Below are 26225 nucleotides of genomic sequence, written 5' to 3'. Positions count from 1 at the left end.
CTGAGGGTGCTTCTAGAGAAATTCCTGGAGGAAATCCAAGAGGAATTTTCGAAGCAACTCCCAGAGAAATTTTTAGGGGTACTCCTAGAGAATCACCTGGAGGAATTCTTGGAGAAATTTCCGGAGGAACTCCTTGAGAAATTCTAGGAGGAACTCCTAAAGGAATTTCCGGAAGAATTCCTACAAAAAATTCCATTAGAACTCATAGGAGAATTCCCGTAGGAACTTCTAGAGAAACTCCTAGAAAAAACTCCTGGAGGAATTCCTAGAGGAATTCCCAGGGGAACTGTTAGAGGAATTTTTAGAGAAACTTCTGGAGGAATTCCCGGAGGAACTCCTGGAGAACATCCTGGCGGAACTCGTAGAAAAATAAAATTGAATCTTCTAGAGAAATTCCCGGAGGAACTCCTAGATGAACTCTCAGAGAGATCCTTGAGGATTTTTTGGAGGAACTCCTTGTGGAATTTCCGGAGGAATTTCTCAAGGAATAACCGGAGGACCTTTCAGAGAAATTCCTGCAGGAGTTTCTGGATAAATTCCCGGAGGAACTCCTGAAGAATTCTTGAAGCAACTTCTAAAAGAATCCCCGGAGGAACTCCTAGAGGAATTCATAGAGGACAACCTAGAGGAATTCCCGGAGGGTTTCCTAAAGGAATTCCCGGGGGACTCCTAGAGAAATTTCTGGAGGTACTCCTAGAGGAATTTCTGGAGGACCTCCTAGAAGAATTCCCGGAGAGACTTCTAGAAACAAAAACCCTCCTGGAACACCTATAGGAATTCCCGCAGGACCGCCTAGAGGAATTCGCGGATAAACCACTCGAGGAATTCCCGGAGCAACTCCCAGGGGAATTTCTGCAGGAACTCCCAGAGAAATTCCTAGGAATACTCCTAGAGGAAATCCGGAGGAATTTCTGGAGAAATTTCCGGAGGTGCCTCTTGAGGAATTATCGGAGAACTGCTATAGGAATTTTCGAAGGAACTAAATGAATTCCTGGAGGAACTCTAAGGAAAAAATCCCATTGGAAATCCTACGAGAATTCCCCTAGTAACTTCTAGAGGAACTCCTAAAGAAATTCCTGAAGGAATTCTAAGAGGAATTCCCGGGGGAACTGCTAGAGGAATTTGTAGAAGAACTTCTGGAAGAATTCTAAGGGAAATTCCTGGAGGACATCATAGAGGAACACCTAGAAAAAAAAAATCCTTTGAAACTTCTAGAGAAATTTCCGGAGGGACTATTAAAGAAATTCCTGAAGGCACCTTTAGAGAAATACCCGGGGGTTCTTCTGGAGGATTTCCGGAGGAACTTCTAGAAGAACTCCTAGAGGAGATTCTAGAGGATTTTTTGGAGGAACTTCTTGAGGAATTTCCGGAGGAACTTCTCAAGGAATTCCTGGAGGACTCCCTAGAGGAATTCCTGCAGGAACTTCTAGAGAAATTCCCGGGAGGAACTCCTGACGAATTCTTGAAGAAACTTCTAAAAGGATTCCCGGAAGAACTCTTGGAGGACAGCCTAGAGGAACTCTTCGAAAGCCTCCTAGTAAACTTCTAAAGAAACTCCAGGGGTAACGTTTGAAGGATTTTTTTTTCCAGAATCCCTAGATTCTTTCCATATCCATTAGCTATCTTCACGATGGTCTTCAAGAGGATCTTCGTAAATTCGATTTATTTACGAGGACAAACTCCTTCACTTTCAAAACATCGTGTTTGAGACAATCACCGGTGGAACTGAGCCGTTCCAAAGTTTTGGAACTGTTATAAATTTGTACCAAAAAAAAAAATGGATCACTGCTGAGTGAAAATGACCTCAGCGGATCCAGATGTGGACAAGAAATTCCTACTATGTCTGAAACTCAAAAATTTCACATAGATTCTTTGGAAATCCTCGAGCTACCTTAGCGGACCTAGATGTGGACAAGGAATTCCAAGTATTTAAAAAAACAAGGATTTTTCCTAGACTTTTTGAATGTCCTCGAATAAACCTTAGCCGACCCAGATGTGGGCGAGGAATTTCAAGTATTTCTAAAAATCAAACATTATTCCTTGACTTTTTAAAAACCTTCGAACCACCTAAAATAACTTAGAAATTTTCACAAATGTTTCAAACATTTTCATAGAAAACTCAAATATTCTTCAGATGTTACAAATATTCCTAAGAATCAAGAAATATTCACCGATCCTTCCAGAATCGCCGGGTATGGCATATAAGATTATTAAAAAATTTGGAGCCTTCCTAAGAATTGGCACTTACAGACGACTATAGAGCTTTCGAGCAGTTTTTATTTTCTCTATGTACTTCGATGAAATATGTTATATGAATTTTAATTAAAAAAAAAGTTATATTTGTTTGTGTTTTGTTTAAGTATTGTGAAGTTTTAGTTCACTTTCTCTTAATTTTTTATTAAGTTCTTCATGCAAATTCATGCAATAAATGCAGTGTAATGGATGCAAATCAATGCATTGCTGCTAATCATCGATGGAGCATTCGAGCAACTTGCTCGAACAGCACGAAATCATTTTCATAACAACTAGGTAATTCAGCAGCTACCAAACGCACCCAACCTGCCAGGACGGCATTTGTTGATACCGTTCTCTATTGTTCTCTCATTCGCGTCCACTGGGTTTAGCCGGGAGCGTCATTTTTTTTCTCTTCTGCTGCGTTGGTATATATGAGAGAAAAAATAAAATTGAGATCGGTGTGGATCACCGTTTTCATGGTTGCCAATGGTACGGCTTCTATCATTAGATAATAGGGGTTTGATGTGCCTCAACATTTATGATTCCATGAAGTGAAATCATATAGTTTTGATATAAATGTTATCACAATAAAATGCTTGATGAAACAATAGTGGAAATTTTCTCAGACGTCAAGCATTACAAGTATAAACATTGCTTATTATGTATAATTAGCCATGCATTTTATTGCCAGTATGTAAGTATATCAATGCATATAACATCTTATACATATTCTGATTCAACTTCTTCGGAGCATCCCAACTTGGACTCACAGGCTTCTCAGATTAGTGTTTCATGAGCAATTGCACAACAAATAACTGAAAGCTTTCCTTTTCTCCTTGGATAACAACGATATTTTATGTATGAAGTTTATGTACTGATCGATTTAGACACTTTTAGTACATTCTTGATGAATATCCGCACTTTTACTGAGTCGGTTATGTTGACATCTTTCATTATTATATTTGTTCCAATTATTTCCTTTCTCAGTGCAAATCTTGTACTACATATTCCCATGCCAAAACAAACTTGGTAACTGAGAACAAAATGAAAATCTCTGGCGATATTGGACCATACACTCATTCCAAACCTCAACATGGTCTTGATGAATACTCGTGCTTTTACCGATTTAGTTGGGTTGCATCTTTCAATAGTATATTTATTCTAATAATATTATTTCTCATTTGATTCTTCATGAGTATGAAGAATCTAAAAATGTTATGGAAAACCATCCAAATGTTTAGAATACTACACAAAACTAACCATAAACTCATTTCAAAATAATTCTGGCCACCCTGCCAACCTCGAACGAGCGGGACCAATTGCCTCTCCGAGAGAGCTAAAACGTGCTTTTCCAACGGCAACACGTGGTAATTTCAAATTTTTAACGGACGAGCTTGACCTCAGACCTTAAGTTTCCTACTAAAGTGATCTATGCGTGAATAAATATCACTGGAATAATCCGTTCGCAGCCATCTTTACAAACTACAGTAGAATCATTTGGCATGACACGGGACTTCACGATGAAAGTGCCTTACTCCGCCAAAGATTCACTCTTCAATGCGGCGGAAGCATCACATTGAAAATTCCGTCATGGTGGTTGCTGTCACTGATGCATGTTAGGGGAAGGACACGCAAGGGGAACGACATTAACCTTTGTTCACACACAACATTATGGAGATTCTACTCTAAGTTTCTCAAAGGATATTCCTCCACAGAGATGCCTCCAAAAATTAGGGGAAATTCTTCCTGGAGCTCGTCTGGGGTGTTCGCCTGAAACTTCTTCAAAGATTCCGTCGGGATTCTTTTTGAGAGATTTCCTGAGTTTCTCCGGTGAATTGCTAAAGTTATTCTAAAGAGCTTTCAATCTAGGAGGAGGTTTCGATCCAGGATTTCTCTTCGAAAGTTTCCTGGTTTTATTCCTAAAGTTCCTACGAAGATTCCTGCTGTATTTCCGGGAATATCTCATGACGTTCTCCTTAAGTTTTTTCCTGAAAATCATCCTGAAATACCTCCAGGGATTCGGTCTGGTATTCTACCTGAAGTTCAACCTTTGTTTCCATAAGGAGTTTGTAAGGAATTCCTCCTGGTGCTGCTTCAGTGAGAACTTTGATTGCATTTCTTTAGAGCCTTCTCTTGAAGCTCCACAAGTAATGCATCCTTGAAACTAGCGAGCGCAGCTATCTCTTTTTGCTAATGAATTTTCTTTGATGAACATGAGAAAAAGCGTATTTAGGAAAGTGTTTCATGTCTTTCTTTAGAAAAGTATTTCTAAAGCTCCGCACGCTAATGATCATAAGGCTCCTCCAGTAATTTCTCCTAAGGTTCCTTCAAAGGAGTCTCATGGTTTTTTTTGTGATTTTTCCTGTAGTTTCTACATGAATTATTGAAGTTTCATCGAACGTTCTTCTAAGGTATTTTTTTGATTTTTTGTTCCCAGGGAGTCCTTTTTTAGTTTCCTCCGGGATTATGCCTGCCGTTCATCTAAAGATTTTTTTTTCTGGTGTTCCTCCATAGATTCCTTTTAAAGAATCTCTATATTTCACAAAAAGATCTTCTCGGGATTCTTCAGGAGGACCTCTATCCAGGGAATCATTCTGAAAATATTGTGTTTCCCTGGAGACTATTCTTTGTGTTTCTTTAGAAACTCCCCCATGAGTTCCTCCAGGAAGTTCTCTTGGGGCTCCTTCAGAGAATTCTCTTGGAGCTTTTCCAGGTGTATTTGTGGAGCTCCTTCAAAGAGTTCTCCTGGGGCGCCTCCAGGAAATTTTCCTAGAATTCCATTAAGTCTAATTGATTTCTTTTGGGAGTAGGTACCTGAAATACCTCAAGGAATTCGTTCATAATCCAATTACTGAAGATTCGTCGGAAACTGAAATTTGTTTTTCAAGGATTCTTCTAGATTTTTTAAGGGATTCCTTTTTGAGTTACTCCCGCTATTCCTCCTGTAGTTGTAGGGGTTTCACATGAAGTTCTTCCCGAGATTCCTTCTAGAGCTCCTCCAGGGATTCATTCAGAAAATATTGTGTTCCTCTGAAGATTATTCTTTCTGTTTTCTTTTGCAGTCCTGGAGCTTCTCCAAGAAGTTCTCGTAGAGCTCCTTTTCTTGGACCCCCTCTAGGCAGTTTTCCTGGAGTTCATTTGATAATTCCATCTAAAATGCCTTCTGGGCTTCCTCGTGGAGATCGCTTCTGGAACTGAAACAGCGAGATTTCCCTTGAACTACCTCCAGAGTCTATTCTAAATCTTAGAGTCTAAGAAGGATTCTAGACGGAGTGACCCAATGAAACTCCTCCTGAAGTTTATCTCGGACTTTCTATTTGAGTTCTATTGAGAGTACCTGAAATACCATCAGAAATTCTTTTCTAACCCAATGATCTCAACTAATTCAATTACTGGAATTTTCCCAAGGATTCTTCTTAAATTTGTTCCAGGGATTCCTTGTTCCCGGCACCCTCCTGTTGTAGTTTCTCCAAAGAATCTTCCTGGAGTTCCACCATAGATTTCTTCGGGTTTCACATTATGTTTTCCCGGAAATCCTAATAAAGTTCATCCAGGGATTCATTTAGAAAATGTTGTGTTCTCCTTAAAGACCATTATTCATAAACCACGTACGTAGACTTTTGAAGGAAGGGGGGTCTAGCCAAAGTCTACGCTTCATACTACCGTGTGCAGCATAGTTGGTCCATGTTCTATGGGAATCCCTATTACCATGGGCCAAGCATGTACTGCACACGGCAGCATACAAATTTCATTTTTTTGTATGGGCGAAAGTCTCCGTTGGGAAGGGAGAGGGGTCTGAGATGACCAAAGTTTGGTCTACGTGGTTTATGAACAGCCCTTGAGGAGTTTTCTTTGAATTCTATTAGGAAATCCTCATGCATCTAACCTAGAGAGTTCTGCTGGAGCCCCTCTAATGAGTTCTCTTGGAGAGCCTCCAGGGCGTTCTCCTGGAGCTCTTTTGGGGATTCCTGATGAAATGCCCTCTAGGATTCCTCTTGTAGTGTCTGCAGGAATTGCTCTTGAAGCTCCATCGAGGATTCCCCTTGAAGTACCTCCAGGGTTTACTCTAATTCTTGGAGTCTAAGAGTTTCCCCGGGAATTCCTCCTTGAGTTCTTTTGGAAGTACCTGGAATACCTCCAGGAATTCGTCCTAGAATACCGCCATGAATTCGTCCTGAAGTAATTCTGGTATTCGAGGGTTTCTTTCGGCCTTGCAGTCTTCGGTTTGCAATCAAAACTACATATATTCTCTGTGCCTGACGTTTCGATGATCTATGCCATCTTTTTCAAGGGTTAGATGGCATAGACCATCAAAACGTCGGGCATAGACAACATATGTCGTTTTGATTGCAAACCGAAGACTGCAAGGCCAAGAATTAACAGTCGATAGCATCCACGGAAGTAATCCTGGTATTCCTCCTGAAGTATCTCCAAGATTTTCTTTTGGAGTTACTGCAGGAGTTCTATCTGGGTCTCCAAGTGGATTTTTTCCCAGAAGTCCCTCCAGGAGTTGCACCAGAAAAGTTCATCATCTCGTCTGGTGATTCCTTCTGGAGTTACTTGTTCTACTCTAGCAACTCTCCTAAAGTTCCTCCAGAGATTCCTCCGGAAGCTTCTCCAGTGATTTTTCCGGAGTTTATCTAGGGCTTATTACCGATGTTTCTCCAAGGGTTTATCCTGGAGTTTCGCCATGAAATTCTACTATAGTTTCTCTGGGAGCTGGCGCTTCTCCAAGTATTCCTTCTGCAATTACTACAGATCAGGCCTTCACAAGGAGCTCTTGTCACGGTTTACCTTGAACTCTTCCCCTAAGGAGACATTCAGAATATTGTGTGTTATTCCATTGTATTGTTTGCCATATTATTGCTATACAATTGCCCCTTTGAAGTGTGATGTACTCAATGGATTGATTATTAATTTGTATACTTTATTGGTTATGCGATCGATTATCTATTGTATTGACAGAAACGTCCCACCCTATCCCTCAAAGTAACCATCAACCGCCTAGTCTACCTACTGCTGCTGAAAGGGGCGCATAAAACTGATAGAACAACACGACGACTACGACGACGATCCGCGCGAAGACGTCTAGAAAGAGTAGCTGGGGTACATGATGGGTGGTAGCGGTACGTAATACTTACAACGTGCTGGAGGCCAGATTGGTATCCTCGTGCTTCAGCTGCCCGTCGAGTGCCAGACCCCATTTGTCTTTGTTGTTGGCCAACAGTGGAGTTAGCGTAAACACTTTGGACAGTGTGAAACCGGGCGCCACTTGACATCCGTCCCTGGTGTCGTCGTAGGTTGAAGTTGTGGAGGCGAAGCAGCAGAAATTTGCGTGTTTCCGGTGAGCCGCAGAGAAAAACAAAAGAAGGAAAGAGAAAAAAAAATGAGAAAAAAATGATTCAATTTAGTATGGCTTAATCAAATTTTACGTGTTGCCTACGCTAAGCTGCACTGGTCGTTGTTGGGTATGGTCGAAAGCTTTGACTTTCCATCCACTTAAGCTTTTGTTTTTCAATGGACGCTCACCACCATACAAATGGCACAACAACCAACAATCAATAATGGTTTTGGAGTAGTTTTTGGATAGGTCGTTTGTGGTCAATCAATAAATTCGGATTCTATAGTTTATCTAGGGCCCATATATCTAATATCAACAAGACCATGGAGTCTCTGGGTGTTTGGGTTCGATTCCCGGTCGGACTAAATCTTTTCATAATGTAAATTTCCTTGACATTCTTGTGCATCTTCATGCCTGTCACATGATATTACAAAATTAGTAAACAGGTAAATTGATTCATGAAAGGCTGAACTACGAAGTTATAATCGTTTTAGACTTGAATCTAATGGAAGCGAACAAATCTCACACGTCCTACTCAAAACGTAACCCAGGATGGGTTTCCCGCAGAGAAAAAAAACCTGTTAGCATAATGTGGCTGTGACGTGTTTCGAGGCCAGAAAAACTTTGCCTGTTTTAAAGTCTTTTATCGCATTGTGTTGTGAGTCGTCGTCGTCGTCGGTCGACGATCGCTTTCGTGGATGGAAAACTTTTCCTGGAGATGGTTTTTCATCAGTAGGTATCAAAACGCAAGCTTGGAGTGACGGACGGCACCTATTGTGCCGTGGGTAGCACAGCCAGTTTATAAAAGTTGTTTATAGACGTGTATTAAATCACAATGAGTAATCGCGTTTCGGGGCGGTGAACGTGATAATTGCGTTGCATGTTCAACGTGTCACGCCTAATGAACTAATATTTAAATATGAAAGTTGTTAAAGTATGATTTGCGTTTTCGGTGGTGGCACGACTTATGGTTTTGGATGTACATACTTCTACTGGTTGAATGATGCGTGTAAGCGAACAGTTTTGCCACTACTGGCAATGGAGACGCATGGTAGTTTGTACATAATGCATAACGCGATAAGGCGTCAATGTTCTTTGTTTGCATGGGTCACATCCGCTCAGTAACAGTAACAGTAACAGTAACAGTAATTGTTGAATCACCAGATTGCTCTTGACTTCCTGAAGAACTTTACCGAAGACGGCACTTTTCTATCTGCTCTGAATCTCGAGATAGCGGGGTTTGACATTTTAGTTGACAACTAGCACCATCTAGCAGCGGCAAAATCACAAAATAGTTGTTGAATCACCAAATTGCTCTTGACTTCCTGAAAAATTTTGCCGAAGACGGAACTTTCCTATCTGTTCTGGATCTCCAGATAGAGAAGTTTGAAACTTTACTTGATGACTAGCGCCACCTAGCGGCGAAATCACAAACTAATTGTTGAATCACCAGATTGCTCTTGACTACCTGAAGAACTTTGCCGAAGACGGCACTTTTCTATCTGCTCTGGATCTCGAGATAGCGGAGTTTGATGCTTTATTTCACAACTAGCGCCACCTAGTGGCGAAATCACGAACTAGTTGTTGAATCACCAGATTGCTCTTGACTTCCTGAAGAACTTTGCCGAAGACGGCACTTTTCTATCTGCTCTGGATCTCGAGATAGCGGAGTTTGACATTTTAGTTGACAACTAGTCCCATCTAGCAGCGGCAAAATCACAAAATAGTTGTTGAATCACCAAATTGCTCTTGACTTCCTGAAAAATTTTGCCGAAGACGGAACTTTCCTATCTGTTCTGGATCTCCAGATAGAGAAGTTTGAAACTTTACTTGATGACTAGCGCCACCTAGCGGCGAAATCACAAACTAATTGTTGAATCACCAGATTGCTCTTGACTATCTGAAGAACTTTGCCGAAGACGGCACTTTTCTATCTGCTCTGGATCTCGAGATAGCGGAGTTTGATGCTTTATTTCACAACTAGCGCCACCTAGCGGCAAAATCACAAACTAGTTGTTGAATCACCAGATTGCTCTTGACTTCCTGAAGAACTTTGCCGAAGACGACACTTTTCTATCTGCTCTGGATCTCGAGATGGCGGAGTTTGAAATTTTAGTTGACAACTAGCGCCACCTAGCGGCGACCACCAAATTGTTTTGACCTACTGAACAACTTTGCCGAAGACAGCACTGTTCCAAATAAAGTAGATCTTGAGATATCGCATGTGATAACTCATGAGTGCTTCTACTGGCGAGTGTACATAGCAACCACTTCTACATAGCGGCTCTATCGGCCAAATTGCCAACTAATTGGATGATAGTTGGCATTGTGTGGTAGATCTATTCTAGTACTACAACTTTGCCAAAGAAAGTATGGTGCTATCTTGTAATACGCCTGAGATATTCGCTCACACCCCCAATTAGGCGAAATCCCATAAGCCCTGTGATTCCAACAATACGGACTGCCGTGTATTAGGAATCCGTGTAGACGGAAGCCGTGTAGTAGGAGTCTAGACTGTACATAAATCTTCGTAAGAGCAATTGCAAGCCACAGTCAAAAGTAACCTCGAAACATATTGAGTCGTATGATTTAAAAGTAGCGAACTTTACATACTTCTTGTAGTATCTACTGCGAAATAAAGTCCACAGAGCTTACTACATAGGGTAGTGGACGTATTTTGGCCCACCCTGGGATTTTTATTACATTTATCATATAATATCTACAAAATCTTGGCAAATGATTATTCGAACTTCCAACAATCATTTGCCAAGATTATTACGTGAAATAACATGGAACCCTACAAATTCTCTATTTTATTTTTCACTTGGCACCCAGTCGCGAAAAATAAAACAGAACACTACAAATGTACAATAATTCACGACAAATTGACACACACATAAAACATAAATTTGAAACAACACCAAACATAACATTGTTTTAGGTCGATCAGTTATTCTGGAGTTTGTGTTTTGTATTATGCCTGATTGCATTCTTGTTAACAGTCTTTGTACTGTTCATACCTTAATTTTGTCTAAGAAAACTAATCCTAATTGGCCATCCCGAATCGGGTTTTAATGCAAGACGGCTACATTTTGATGGCCGTGCTAGAACCGTTTGCCTGTCTTGCAGTCATTTATCGCCAGAATATATGCCCCGGGCCAAAATACGCCCACTACTCTAGTTGGTATGAATAAAAAAGTTTTTGAACATGTAGTTTTTTTTTCTCTTTTCGAACATGAGTGTTTACCAAGGGGTTAGACACGTATTAGCATAATAAGTGTACTAGAAGAATATTAATATATTTGCGGTATATTAATGTATTAATGTATATTAATGTATTACCATCAAAGTAATCGTACTGGCTGAAATCAAGGCTGTGACAGATGATCAAGATCAAGATCAAGAAACAAACATTGTTTATCGAAAAAATCGGCCGCACAGTTTGCTACGATGCACTAATCTATTTTAGTATACAATAATATACTAATCCAAGAATTATACGTGTCTGGCCCCTTGGTGTTTACTACATGCGTGTAGTGCAGAACTGTCAAAATAAATCTTTTACGCGTAGTTCTGCAATACCTTGCTGGAAGCTTGTGGTTCAGCGTAGAATTTACATATGGGCATTTTTTTTTTATTATCGTCCAAATTGGGCCGAAGGGTCTCAGATTTTCATGAAACTTTTTCCACAGCCCTGCCTGTGTTTCATAAAAAAACTTTGTTTCTACCATGCTTCGTTCTTGAGTTATGATTAAAAAAAAAGCCTTTGGGCACATTTGGACATTTTTCAACAAAATTGGCCATAACTCAGGAACGAAAAAAAAGTGCATTCTTAAAATTTCAGCGATCAACCCCCGTAACGTGGGTAGATCACCTCAGAATGGTGTGTTGCGGCGTAAGATCTACCAAATCAAATTTTGATCTTGAAATTTTCCTGCCTAAAAGAATCAGGCATTAGTTTACAAATATTCCAAGATCAAAGTTTGATGCACTTTTTTGATGTTTATGTACCTAATATTTTTGTTTCAATTATGCTGCTAATCAATATTTTATTTCAGCAGGATTCAGGTAAATTTATTGTATAATACAAATTAGATTGTAAAAATATATAACTGTGGCGAGCGTATCAATAATATGTAGGTTATTCGACGTCAATGTTAATATTATGTAATATTTCAGATTCTCAACCGAAAAATCAAGTAATGCAGATGATGAGGCAGCCAGGACATATTGGGCAGATAACTATTTCGGAGCAGTCTAATAATGGTGTACCTTTACGTTGACCAACCGCATCCTTTGGAGTACCCTTCCACTAACAACACCTAGAACAACACCCATATCCTCTTGACGCCTAGGCCTGAGAAGTCGTAGAACTTTCTACAGCTTTCTTTAGGTGTCTAACTAACCATCCTTTCATCTTCCTCAGCAGTCGCAAGGACGAGGCCAGGACAACTCTCGACTGTTGGAGGATTACGTCAGTCTTGTCGAGAAGTCAAAGATAAGTCTCCAATCTTTGTGTTTTGGTATCCGACGGGAAGGACTCCCAAGTAACAATCAGCATGCCTTGAAGGTTTATTCATGTTTTATCCTGGTTTTATACGAGCATGTCAAAAAGCTCGTTGTTCTAAATTAGTTTTATGTGGTAGTTTTTTTCTTTGAACCTTTGGCGTTCCATAAAACCATCATATAACTTCTGCTATAAACTTCTTCAGTTTAAGACTTGCAAGTAGACATGAATTGGTTTTATCACTTATTATATATCATTCCAATAAAACTTGCATTTGCGGTTGTTGTCGGAGAGATTTTTTTTTGTAAACAAATACATAAAACTGTGAGGCAATGCATAAAACCAACAAAAGATTTCGTGGCCGTAACATAAGCCAAAAAAATGCTGTGATAAAACCGCTAGTTCTATCATGAGCTCAGTTATGACTACCTCAGGAGGGTTAGCCCTATTGGAGGAATCATCAGGAACACAGAGTTTTATCAGAAAAATATGTCGCTAGCCGAGATAATTTATGTAAATACAGAAAAATTATTACTCAATTTTATGATTTCACGTACAGCTTAGGATCAAATTTAACACATAACACGTTTCCGTCATTTTATTTTGCCAGAAAAATAACATAATGTCTTTTAAACTCCGCTGTGTTGAAAAAACCTTTTTTGCACCCAATTCCACCGAGTAAATTAAATGCATTTAACTACCAAATTATGCATAGTTTGTGTGGCGCACTTAGTTTTTGTCAATATCACAGTCACATTCACCACAAATTTTCCGTGGCATGTCTCTTTACACGTATTAAATAGGAAAACAAATCTCCATATCTGCATCTTTCCAATTGATGGCTGGATAAACAACCAAGCATAATTTATGCTGACGATCGAACATTGAGAGTGAAAAATAATCAAAACAATTATTTGACAAGTCTGAAGATGGTTTTATTTAGAAGATTGATAAAACTATGATACAACCCGAAATCCTAAGCCGGTTTGCATACGAAGTCCTGCAGACCCTAATAAGACTGGGCCAACTAGCCAGAACGTGGGCTTATTGAGGCATACAAGAACTCGAGAGCATTTTCAAGTCGGCATCAATGGTTTTATGTTTAGGATTTTTGGAACGCTAAAAAACTTTGATAAAATTAAAATTGTTACTTGGGCTGTGGTCGACGGCTGTACTACCTACGAAATTTGTGCGACTTACTTAATGCTTATTTTTACTTTTCAGTGGTAACCAGGTAAATGATTAAACCATGACAATTTCTCGTACGCTTTTTCGCCAAGGAAAGCACCCCATTAAACCCTATCCAATTTCCAACTCCAGATATCTATGAAGTGGGCCAAGTTCTTGGACATATTCTGAGTAGATATCTAATCAACATTTCCTCCCCATCCCCGCTGATCGTAAGGACCTGGCCAGGTGTCGAGAGTTCGTTAAATGAAAGGTTTGTCAAGTCCCAGGCAACTTTTCTGGCGCATTAAACTTCTCTATCGACAGCCACCCCAGGATGTGTACGGTCGGCTATGCTATGCTATGCTATGCTATGCTATTCTTAAAATTTCAGCGATCAAGCGAAATTACCTTCTCAATTTTTTTTAATTTCCCGCGAGTTTGGGCATAGCTTTTTCAGCTTTTCTTTATGAATTTTCTCCACGGTTGAAAATTTGGTGGAAAACTTTATCCACTTCATTTTTTGGATTCCTGTGAAAATTTGCTTTGATTTTCATTAATAACTTTGTTTCTACGATGCTTCGTTCTTGAGTTATGATTTTTCAAAATTAGTAAGGGTGGCCACTAAATTTCTGTTTTGAAATTCCCGTCTTTTTCCCGGTTTTCCCGGTACCATTACTAAACTTTTCCCGGGTTTTAAAGTGCACATTTTTTTAGTAAGTAACGCCCAATTTTCGTTTCATATGGATAATAAGTAACATGTAAAAATGCACTTGCAATCCTATGAATACTATGTACTAGATATTTAAAGTTAAACATTATTCTTGACGCAATGCATCTATGGAAAACATAGAAGTAACCACCAATGATGACATAAAAGACGTATGCTACACAATTACTTACAAAATATTTTTGTTCAGCTCCAAATAGTGCATAATTCAGGCTTTCCCTCACTCATCATTTTACTTCTTTTCTTGTACTTTAGAAAAAAAAATAAACAAGTGTAAAAGAGGTAGCTTACTATGATAAATCTATAATAGTTAAGATATGCATATAAAATCAGCAAAGGTCGGACTCGATTATCCACGACATGGATGATAATCGAACCTTTTTTTAATTCATTAGCGTAGGTGCCCTAACACACCTTCATTGGTGTTGTTTCCGGGAATTCCTTCTGGATGTCCAACAGAGTATTCCCCCAAAAACTTTCATCTGGAGATTCTTACAGAGTTTTGTCCGAGATTTTATCTTTAGATTACTAAAAATATTATCTTGGATTTCTTCAGTAACTCCTGTTAGGGATTCCACCTTGTATATCTTTAGTGGATTTCTCCAGATTCCTTAAGGAGAAACATCAGAGAATACAAATGATGGCTGCCACAATGGCCGAATTGGTGCCCTACTCACGTTACAGCACCACGCTAACACTGAACACAAAAAGCGAGATTTTTTCAACGTGTTATACAAAAAACAACAGCGCAACCGCTCAAGGGTTAATGGATTTATTCTAGAAGTGGTTACTTTAGGAAATTTAGGATTTTAGTCTATTGGCAATTAGGGAATTGAATTTTGGTCTGTGATCATGAATTCGATCTAGGTCTAGGGATTTCTCCTAGAACTCCTGAAGGATTCCCAAAAGAAACTCCCATATGTCTAGAAGCTTTCCCATTGGACCAATGGAAGATTTCTCGAAAAAAAAAAACTCCTGCAGTAGTTTGATGTTCAGGATTCTGGAGTATTTCCAGAAATAGCTACCGTAAAGTTTTTGTAAGAAATCCCAGGAGGGCTCCCAGAAGGAACTCCTGGATGATTTGCAGGAGGAACTTCTGGAGGATGCCCAAAGGCAACTCCTGGAGGACTTTCATACGCAACTCCTGGAGATTTCCTAGAACAAACTTCTGGAGGGTACCCAAGAAAAACTCTTGAAGGAAACGCAATAAGAATCACTGGAGAAATCCCAAAAGCAAATATAAAATAAAGATACAATTTAACAAAATCTCTTGGAAGATTTCAAAATCAAAGTTTCAGAAGGAACTCCTGCTGCGCACAAGTTCTAAAAAAGATCTCCTGCAGGAATCCTGCAAAGAACTCGTGGAGATGGATGAGTCACAGAATGATTTCCTGAAAAAATACCAGAAAAAACTCTGTAAAAACCCCAGAAATAACTCCAGATTGATAAAAAAAAGCTTTAGGAGGAATTCCAGAGAAAAATTCTAGGGAAACCCCAGAGGGAGCTCCAGAAAGAAAAGGAAAGATTTTCGGGAGGGATTCAAAAAAATAATCTGAGAAGAATTCCCGTAGGAAATTTTTAAGATTGGAGCTTCCTACTTCTATTATAATTGTGGCAGGAAAATCTTGATGAATCTTGGTTATGATTTTCTAATCTATTAAGATTCCTGATGGAATTTCGGAAAGTATCCAAAAAGAAACTTTTGAAAAAATCTCAGATGTAAGAAACTCTTTCCTCGAAAAAAAATCATCGAATTCCAAGAGGTAATCTAGCGGTACAAAAACCTAGAGGCTAGAGGAATTCTAGAAGAAACTTCTTGGAGAATCCCAAGTTCTGTTTTAAGGAAATTCCAGTGATTGCACAGGAGAATTCCTTGGGATTTCGTAGAATTATCCCAGGAGTATTTGGGTTTGGCTTTGATTTTGCAGATGAGGTGTAGACATTCAAATAGGCTCATTAAGTTACTTTTAACCCTCTAATACCCAAATTTTTGATTTTGATCTAAATATCATTTTTTGTCATCTAAAATCGATTTAAACATGTTTTGGAAGATAATTCTTTTTAATTCTCGATTTCGTGAATTTCAGTTTTTGATTTTTCTAATTTTTATTTTTGAACATCCCCACACTTTTATATTTTTCCTGGAAGCCAATTTGTGGAACGGATTTTTTGAGATGAAAACATTTTGAGATTTTATGATTATTGTTGGAATATTGATGTTTGAAATTTTTTTCACAGAAAATATTATTTTCCGTGTAATTTTAAGGAAAATAATTTTAGAGTGTATTCGATTCCCTTAAACTATTAAACAAGGATAGAATGATTTGGGAAAAATTTAAAATATGTTAATTGTAGCGATTCAATACAAAATAAACAATGACTTCTAAAAGGTGACTAAAACATCAATTTTTCAATGATTTTTAAAAAATGTAAATACGTTTTAAAATACACCAAAAACCATTTTGAGATATACAAAACAGTCCTAAATATCAGACAAAAATATAAAAAAATGATTTTCCACGAAACAAAAATTACAAAAATGCTCAAACTATACCCCGTCTAAAGGCGGGATTGGGTATTAGAGGGTTAACAACAGTTTTCCCGGTAATCATCTCAAATTCCCGGCTTTTTCCCGCTTTTTTCCCGGTCGTCCCGAATTCCCGTCTTTTTCCCGGTTTTCCCGTTTTTCCCGGTTCGGTGGCCACCCTGTAGTATCAGAGGAAAACAAACAAATTCCACCTGAGTTTTTCGGGAAAATAGACGACACTGATTTTTTTCAATTTTTTTTTGTTCATATAAAGCCTGTATCCGCAATAATCGGGACACAGAAATACAGCTGTAACTCTGTAATAGACACAATAAAGTTGCTCAAATTCGGCCTCATAACATCTTAAGATGTGATAATTTCACCTACAAAATTCCATGTGAATCGGTGCAGTACTTTTTGTTGTAGCAATGAAAGAGTAGACTGTGCGCCATTGAGTTTTGTACAGCCCCTAGTTTTGCTTGTCCGCGCTGTAACTTTTGAATTTTGCAAAGGAAATGGCTGAAATTTTGAACACAAACCTCTTAATCTAAATTCGTAGGCAAAATTTCAAAAAATCGATGCACTATCAACAATTTTATAGTCGAAACATATATTGGGACTAAACGTGATTTTAGCCCCTCATACAGCAATTAGTCAGCATCCTTTATTGTTTCGATTGTACTTTTGAAAGTACTACACCAATAATCATCAAATTTTGCAGACATAATTAACACATAATCAACTACCTTCTGTGAAAATTTCATGAAAATTGGCGGAGAAATACAAAAGTTTTCCATACGTGTGGTGGCCCATTGGATGTCGTCGGCTCTGGCATGGAACAATTCCGGATGAGCCTTTAATATTAAGTTTTCTTTATTTTGTAATTACTGTTTTTTTTTAAAGAAAAAGAGGTTTTATGCCTTTTTGAGAACGATTTCGTAATGTAAGGAAATCACTCAAAGGGGCTTTTCCCTCTTTCAAAATCAGAAGTTAAAAAATAAACATAAACATAAATACAAAAGTTATGCATAGGCAAACATCGCACATGAAAAACACGAAAAAAATTCACTAACACTCACCCCTATCAACACCAGTAGCTTTCAAACCGATTGATAAAAGTGGATGAAATTTTGCAAGAAAGTGTCTCTATAAGTATCATAACTGCTAACAAAATTTCATAATTATCATCACAGAACTTTTAACTGTAGCGTAAAAGAACCATCTACTACGCGAATGAAAATTGGCCATGATTGTACAAAATGCTTTCAACCACGTCTGTTTGTTTTTTATCCACAATTAAAAGTAATGCATCGATTTTTATGAAATTTGGCACAGATAATAAACATACACCAAAGAGTTCCCAGTCAATTATTTGTCCAATTTTACCGATTCATTACAGAGCTGCAGCCGTACTACTGTGTCCCGATTATTGCGGATACAGGCTTTATCTATGAGCCCTGCCTGTGGAAAAAGTTTCATGAAAATCTGAGACCCTTCGGCCCAAACCCGTACGATAATAAAAAAAACATATTTATCTGATGATGATTAACCTGGGCTTGTTAGGGGAATATCTGTAAGTAAAAAGAAAATCGCGTTAAGTACTGTTCCTCTGAATTCCACTAAGAATTTGCATCCGCAGATACGTATTTCGACCTCAACTGTAAGGTCGTCTTCAGTGTCTTGTACTTGACTCGACTTACCTTACAGTTGAGGTTGAAATACGTATCTGTCAAAGGATGCAAATTCATAGTGGAATTCAAACGCGATACTTAACGCGATTTTCTTTATATTTATCTGGATGATTATTCGGTAAGCAAGTTGGATCCAGAAAAATCTGGATATTCATACTGGAGGTACAAGACGAGAGCTCACAAATCAAACAGACATTTCCGGCAAGCGCACGACTTCGAAAAGAGGCTGCAAATTTTAGGTGGTCGCGGATGAGACTGGAAGTTTATTTTCCCACAAGGATTTCTCCAATAACTCCATCAGGAATTCTTTCTGGAACTCTTACAGAAATACCTCTTGAAACGCCTTCCATAATTTTTCAAAAGGGTTCTTTCTTTCACGACATTTTCCTTATGATTCCTCTTTAAGACCCTCTCAGGATCCTGATCACCTGATTGCTTCGTTATTTAATAAAAAATCAAAAACCAAAAAGTGAGGAAATGCTTCCAGTTTCGCCTTAATAAATAACACTACTTTCTATCATTTATGGGCATCTATTTCGAACTGCAATGCAATGCGGTAATAAAATGTAGTGTTTAAGCAACATGATTGAGTAGACACTTTCCTATCTTTCAATAATGTTTTTTGTTTTGTTGAATTATTTTGGTATCACTGGTTTCATTATTTCTATCGGAATTATAATTGTCGTTTCTCTGTTGAATTCTAATCACTTTTCCATGTCTTCAGACAATTCAGGACTGAGTGCGAAGGAGAAATCCCGTAAGAAATACAAAGAAAAATCCTTAATAGATGTTCGGGAGAAATCCTCAGAGGGATTAGGGAATGAATTATGAATCGATTCATATCCTTAACCTTCCTTTAGCATTAGGGTCATTTTTGGCCAATCGGCGTATTAATTTGATTGTCATGTCGTAACAAAATAAGTAAGAGACCTGAAATTTTCTGACTTTTCTTAATTTTTGAAAACGAGCATTTTCGAGCTATAATCCGCTTTCAGCGACATCTAGGAAGAGAACAACAAAAAAAGTAACACATTTGGCATTAAGGGGTCAAAAATGGCCAATAACTTTAACACGCTCCCAAAATACCATTTTTGATCCGATTTTCATTCTCTTAGGCTTAAATGAAAGATATGAGTTCCAAGAATCAGACCGTGACCATTCCGGGACATGGGCCCCTGTAACCGGTTCCGGAAGGGGCCTACAAGGGACATATACAGATTTTAGTGTAAAGGCTCGTTTCGACGATTCAAATGCCGTGTTTTTTTCATCAAGAACCTGAAAGACAGCGTGATAATTAGGGCATGAGTGCATTGACCATATCCGGATATTCCGGAACCGGTTCCGGTGAGACCCGGAGAGGCTGGAGAGACTGTTTTGAGCTCACTTATCTTCAGTATCGAGGAAATTTTGATCACATTCCCAAAATAGTCATGTGACGGCTCTATCTTTATGGTTTTTTTTATACAAATTACAGTGACAATCCGCAAAAGCATCATTGATAAAACTGGCCCACCCGCGATCACTGGAACGTGACATAAAGAAACATGTTTGAAAATGGGGGATTGATGATGGGATGGAGATGGGATTCCTCCAGGAATTCCTCAAGGGATTCTTTCAGGAATTCCTCCAGGTATTTCTTCGGGAATTCCTCCAGAGACTCCTCCAGAAATTCCTCTAGCGATTCCTCCAGGGATACCTCCAGAAATTCTTCCAGGGAGTCCCACAGTGATTCCTCAAGGGATTCCTTCAGAAATTTTTCCAAAGATACCCTCAGGAATTTTCACAGACATTCCAAAGATTCCAAAGATTCCTCTAGGGATTTCTCTAGAGATTCCTCCAGGAATTCCTACAGGAATTTCTCCATGGATTCCTCCAATAATTCACCCAGGGATTCCTTCAGAGATTCCTGCAGAGATTCCTCCAAAAGTTCCTCCAGGGATTTTTCCAAGGATTCCTTTAGGAATTCCTCCAAGAATTCCTCCGGACGTGAAAAAAATTCGGCTGTCAATTTTTTTATTTTTGCGTCCAAATTTGGGTTTTCCGTATCTAAATATTTTGGTCGATCACATGCGGATGAAAATCCGCCAAAGGTGTTCCGTGCCACCCGCGTCCGCGTTCCGTTAGTGTCCGTTGTGTCACCATACAAAGATTCATCTATCTGATTGCGAAAACCAACAAGAATAAAGGAAGAGTGTTTTTGCTTCAGAACTCTTGCTACCCAGAATTAAAGAAGAACGATTATCGTTTTGTGCATGTTCCCGATAGTAAGGAACGCGGCATGTAAGAAGAGTTCGTCCCGCAGATTTTACCCCGGATTTGATTCCGGATGTTTTAGCGAAAGTTTCACGGTATTTTATGTATTGGTTTAGTGCCCTTGAGCATTATGTCTGTGTGTAGTCAAGCAGTGGTGGCATTAAGAAGTCTTGAGCAAAAGGGAGAAGAAAAAAAGCGAAGATCGGAAGTGTTTCCAGTTTGCAGAATCTGGATCTACCGGTGCTGCAAACGGAAGAAGTGAAAAGCTGCGTTCAGATCCACGTGGAGGTTTGGGATTCATTCGGGCGGAGAGACCTCATAGCGGATACACAGCATGGGAGTAGTGAAGAATGTTGGCCAGGAGGGGAGAAAATTGGGTTTTGAATTTCGGTGAGTCCGTTTCATGCTTTCGCTTTACGATACATTTTTGAACATACATTTCAACTATATACTACTCTTCGTTGACAGAGGATACCGGTCAGTGAATTTGGATATTTGGTAAGATCCGTCTAATTTATCATTGATGTATGCTATTTTTCCAAACAGAACACACTTTTATTAAACATAGCCGATGGAAATCATACTGCTTACTTTCCTCCTTATAATGCAGGTTATTTAATTCACCCGGGGAAGGGATCGTTATATTTTCTTCTCGTTTCAAAGAGCGAGCATTGGCCTAGGCTTTCGAGCCAGGACATAAGAGGCAAATACCTATGTCCCATCCCAGGAAGAAGTAGTGGATTCTATCATTTTCCAGGATTCTTTCAATGAATGGCTGTGTATGTGTAGACTAGACTAAAATTTGTAAATATTTCATCCTAATTCTCAAATTTCCTTAGAATTTTCATCGGAATCCCGTCTTTACTAAACCACCAGTAGCAACATCTAAGGCTTACAACTCAAAACTTGTAGTAAATACTACTTTTATTCATACCAAACGCTTTGTTTGTAGTATGTTCAAAAGTTGTAGTGTAGTAAACTCGTTTTGATTGTTCCACAAGTAGTATTTAATATCAAAATTGTAGTAAGCTCAAGTTGGCTATTTTTGATGCATACGACCCATTGTATTCATGTTAGGGAGACTGTTTCTTCTGATCGGCATCCGATCAGAAGAGGCTCCTATTTACATCCTACTCAAACCATAGGAATGAAGCGCTTTTTTGACATGCTCCTAGAAGTATCTGGAGGAATCCCCGGAACGAATTCTTCTGGAATAATTTAGAAAGAGGTATTTCCAGAAAGCAATCCTAGACGAATCCACAGATGGAATTTCTGGAGAAAATTGCCCAGATGGCATTTCTGCGGGTATACTCATTTGCGCACTTGACATATGCGCGGGTAACAGTAAAACTTTTAGTGTAATCGGAGCATTGATTGCGGAGTATGACGTGTACGATGTTAGCAAGCTTCGCATAAACGTGAAGGTACATAGATAAAATTCTGCACCACTGTATATTTTATCAACCAAAAGGTTGGGTTTGGGACATGATTTTACATTTAAAACGTAGAATTGCTAAACGAGTCCTAAAACGCAGTCTACTGTGCAATTGTGGCAAAGTGATACGTAATTGTGTCATGCGTGTACTGCCGTCCTACGCATAATTGTCCCATGTTATATGGGAATCCCATATAACATGGGACAACTATGCGTATAACGGCAGTGTATGTGTGTAGTTTCTCGTGCAAATGATTCATACTACCGTTAATAGTTTTCTTTCTATTTTGTTTTGTTATATCATTCACAAGCATTCGGGGCAGCTACAGTAAGATTAAGTAGGTAGAAAGAAGTAGGGGAAGTTAGTTTGGCACTTGAGATAACGCCACAGCAACTGATAAAATTGCGAACAGAACGCTAGCTTTAGTGAACATAGTATTCAGTCTGAGCTGTTTCAATCGTTCACTAGTTATTCTCCCTAGATTCCAAAATGAGTGATGAGCATAAAGGTTCGTTTTGATAATTCTAAAGAAATATTGTGTAACTGTCCAATTAATATTTACAGGTATTCGCTGTGACTATTGCCAGGAGGACAACTTCACTGACATTCGGTACGCTTGTCTGGTGTGCGAGAATTATGATTTATGCGAGACATGTTTTGAAGGACGACATTCCAACTTGTTGCACAAGCCATACCACCCAATGCAACAGATTCTGACAGAAGAAGAATTTTCCAAAAGGCTAGATGAAAGTGAGTCGGAGGAAGTGTACACATTTCGCTGTCCATATTGCGGCGATGACGGCTTCACCGCTAGCAATCTGATCGCACACTGTGGATCTTATCATTATGAAGGTGGGCATCCGGTGCGATGCCCAATTTGCCTTGTATACCAAAGGGTTAATGTACGATTCCTCAACAATACCTTTTACCAGCATGTGCAAAATCGGCACCATGAATACTGCACTCCAGCGGAAGAGGTTTCGAATTCCAACGAAGCACAAGAATGTCCTATCTGTATAGAGCAAATGCTGTCGGATTATAATATTAGGTATCTTTCCTGCACACATCAATTCCATTCAGAATGTATAAATGTATGGCTTCAAAATAATTCTAGTTGTCCAGTATGTAGAATTGTAGTAGACTAATTAAAATGAATTCAGAGAATATATTTTCATGATTTTTGCTCGTTTTTTTAAACACCAGATAAGGTCTTTGTCTTTCTTGTTATCAATTAGAAACAAAATCCGAACCCGACCCAAACCCGAAAAAATATTTCTCAATGAACTCGATCAAACCCCGGATTAAGAAAAGAATCGTGTATGACAGATAAACCTTTTTAAGTAAACTGATTACTTGAACCCGACGTTATTTAGTTATACGTTACGTTAGTTGGTTAAAGTGCCAGACTTAGCTATACAGAGCCGTGGGTTCGAATCCCACCAAAGCAAATGGCACATTTCCTAGAAATTTAACTCCCTATCCCGACTAGCTGGGAAAAACAAAATTATAGGATGTGTTATTTTGTTACGATGATTTTTGTAACAACGGTTGTTTGTACCGTTAGAAGTTAAAATTACAAAAAATCTAAGAAACATCGCTCCAATTAAAAACAAAAATATAACAAGTTGAGATAATCATAAGATTATATCAAATTTTGTTAGACTAAATTTGCGAAATCATAACATAATTATAACAAGTTCTGTCATCTATTTAAAAAAAATACAAATTTTGTTATAAATCTATTGGCTCGAGTGACCAAAATAACAAAAATCATCAATCTTTTTCGCGACAACCCTGATAACTCTAATAAATTCTGGAATAATTTTGCTACAAAAAATATAACAAAGATTGCAATAAACGTGTTACGAAATTATGTTGGGAGCAATTATATTATAAAGCATAATATAACAAATGTTGTTATACGTCTATTTGAATAAACGATACAAGTTTTGTTAAAATTTTGTACAAACAACAGACAAATGTTAATAAAATTTTATTATGGATATTCACATGGAAAAATCCTTATAACAGAATTATAGCAACTATTGTTATTTCTAGCAACAGTTGTAATAATTTTGTTTTAATTTTGTTATGTGCTTCTGGTCGGGATGTCAATTAAACGCACAGTGTGGCTTCAAATACAGCAAGCTATACGTCTGTTTCATCTAATGTATTTGATATTCTTGTAATATCACATTTCTTAATATTTGATTTTTGTTTTCAATAACGCTTAAAATTTTTCATTGTTAAATAATGTTCTTGTTTTGTTTTAAATAAGATTAAAGAATATAAAAGTTACTTTGAATAGTTGCCAAACATATTTACAATCATGCTACACTCCATCATGGCCAAAAATGTGCAAGATTCTAGTCTCCCATTCGTCGCTAAATCCTGAAGAATCAATGATCGAATGGCGAGTGAAATCTTTGAAGGAATCCTTGAAAGATCCAGGAGATATCTCCAAATGAACCTCGGGAGGAAGAAGAATGCCGGAAGGAATCGCGCGAGAAATAAACGAAGGATTTCCGGGAAAAATGCTTAAAAGAACCCCTGAAAGAATCTCGGGAGGAATTCCGAAGGATAACTCTGGAAGAATCGATGAATGAATCTCCAGAAAACTCAATGAAGGTATCCTGGGAGCAATTGCTCAAAGAATTCCGGATGGATTCCACGAAGGAAGCCTGGAGATAACCTAGAAAAAAATATGTAGAAATCTCTGAATGAATCCTGACATATATCCCTCTTGGATTGCCTAAACGAATCATGGAGTAATCCCTAAAACAATCTTAAAAAGGAGTATCTTTGAACATCATGATGGCACAAATGTCCCAAATACAGGATACCCGAGCAAAGGCGGGATATCACTTTGAAAACAAACTATGTTATTTTGTTATTTTTGTTATCATATTTTCCAATTGTCGATAACCAGATAATAACAAATATAGTTATCGATAAATTTGGTCTATCGTCATAATATGAAAATACTAAATGCTAACAAAATATGTTATCAGTTTCCAAACGCATATTTCAAAGCTTTCCCAAAACTGAGAGTCTGGTGATCTGGATCACCTGGATGGTCACCTTCAATGCGACTGTATTACGAAAGCGTAGCCTTCAATTACTCTCACTTTTACTGAGTCCCGTTGGTATAGGGGCTATCGTCTGCGACCGGCAATCACTCGATCTGCGTTCGAGACCCGATAGGTGGAATAGTTTAAAACATTGGTTGTAAATTATAAGAAACTTTTTTCAATTGCTGACGATGTCGGTATAGTAGATTTGCGCTATTTTGGTCGATAAAATAGAGCTGAATGATAACTAATTGATAACAAAACTAATTATCAGCTATATTTTTTCATGTCGATAACTAAATGTTGAACAAAATATTGTATAACACAATTAGTTATCAACTTGAAGTCAATGATAACTTAACTTCTTATCATTTTGATATACGAGAAGTAAATTGGAGTTATCATTTTTTTTATGTTGGCTCTTAATTCAACCTAAACGGAAGTTATCCAAAAAGGCCGCCTGTCATGGGGTAAGATACCACTTCATGAAAACATTCAAAAATTACGTCCCCCCCTCTGTCCACTTTTATCGTATACTCAATACATGGAGCGACACTCCCCTTCCCGCGGAACAATGGTCGTCATATTTGAATGGCCCCCAACATGGATACCCGACTAAAAGATTCTTACAAAAATACAACATATTTACAACAAACCATGATATGTATAACTTATTGTGAAATAATCATGTTTAACATCTTTGGTGTTTAAAAATATTATAACTCAAATGTATCAAATGATGTAATAAATGTTGTCAATAACTCATTGTGAAATAATTTAGTTTTGATTCTTTGACATTCAGAACATCATTTTACACAATTGTATCAAAATATGATAGAAACTAGTTTTCTTGAAGCTGAAATTCATATCATATTGTGTTATAATTTTGATCTGATTATAACAAAATAGGTTATTATTTTGATTAGACCGGTATACTTTTTGTTACAATTTTAGTTATTTTAACATCATCCTGCATATAGTGTACAACATAATAAGTTATAGAAAAAAATCATAACATCATAACACAATATGTTATAAATTTGATATATTTTTCTAGTCGGGTAGCGTAGACATCAACAACCATGCGTCTCCATGTGCATCTCAATCTCCATGGAAACACATAGCAGGTAAAAAAATCATCAACAAAAACTTACTTGCAAGCACGAAAAACCGGAAGTTGCCCATTTTCATTGAAAAATCAAAAGATTTTCCGTTGGTTTAGCGGCCACCTTTTTCTGGAAAAATGTTTTAGGACAATATATCTTGA

The 26225-nt window shown here is 38.1% G+C and overlaps 2 protein-coding genes across 3 annotated transcripts in view; one reads left to right on the top strand and one right to left on the bottom strand.

The window, feature by feature from the left end:
* The window catches only part of LOC134284269 (beta-arrestin-1), a gene marked incomplete at its 5' end in the record, with an annotated part of 128989 nt that overhangs the window by 62497 nt on the left and 40267 nt on the right, over positions 1 to 26225 (bottom strand). For both annotated transcript variants that reach the window (XM_062843011.1, XM_062843012.1), the window contains 1 exon segment: positions 7377 to 7520. In XM_062843011.1, the coding sequence (XP_062698995.1) occupies positions 7377 to 7520 (144 nt within the window).
* Positions 22139 to 23094, top strand: LOC134284270 (E3 ubiquitin-protein ligase KCMF1-like). Its single transcript, XM_062843013.1, has 2 exons — positions 22139 to 22395; positions 22452 to 23094. Exons 1-2 carry the CDS (start codon positions 22377 to 22379, stop codon positions 23030 to 23032), a joined length of 600 nt encoding a protein of 199 aa, XP_062698997.1. The 5' UTR covers positions 22139 to 22376; the 3' UTR covers positions 23033 to 23094.

The sequence above is a fragment of the Aedes albopictus genome, chromosome 3, assembly GCF_035046485.1.
Source record: "Aedes albopictus strain Foshan chromosome 3, AalbF5, whole genome shotgun sequence".
Lineage (NCBI taxonomy): Eukaryota > Metazoa > Arthropoda > Insecta > Diptera > Culicidae > Aedes > Aedes albopictus.
The sequence above is the reverse complement of the archived record's forward strand: the minus strand, read 5'-3'. Positions and strand labels throughout refer to the sequence as shown.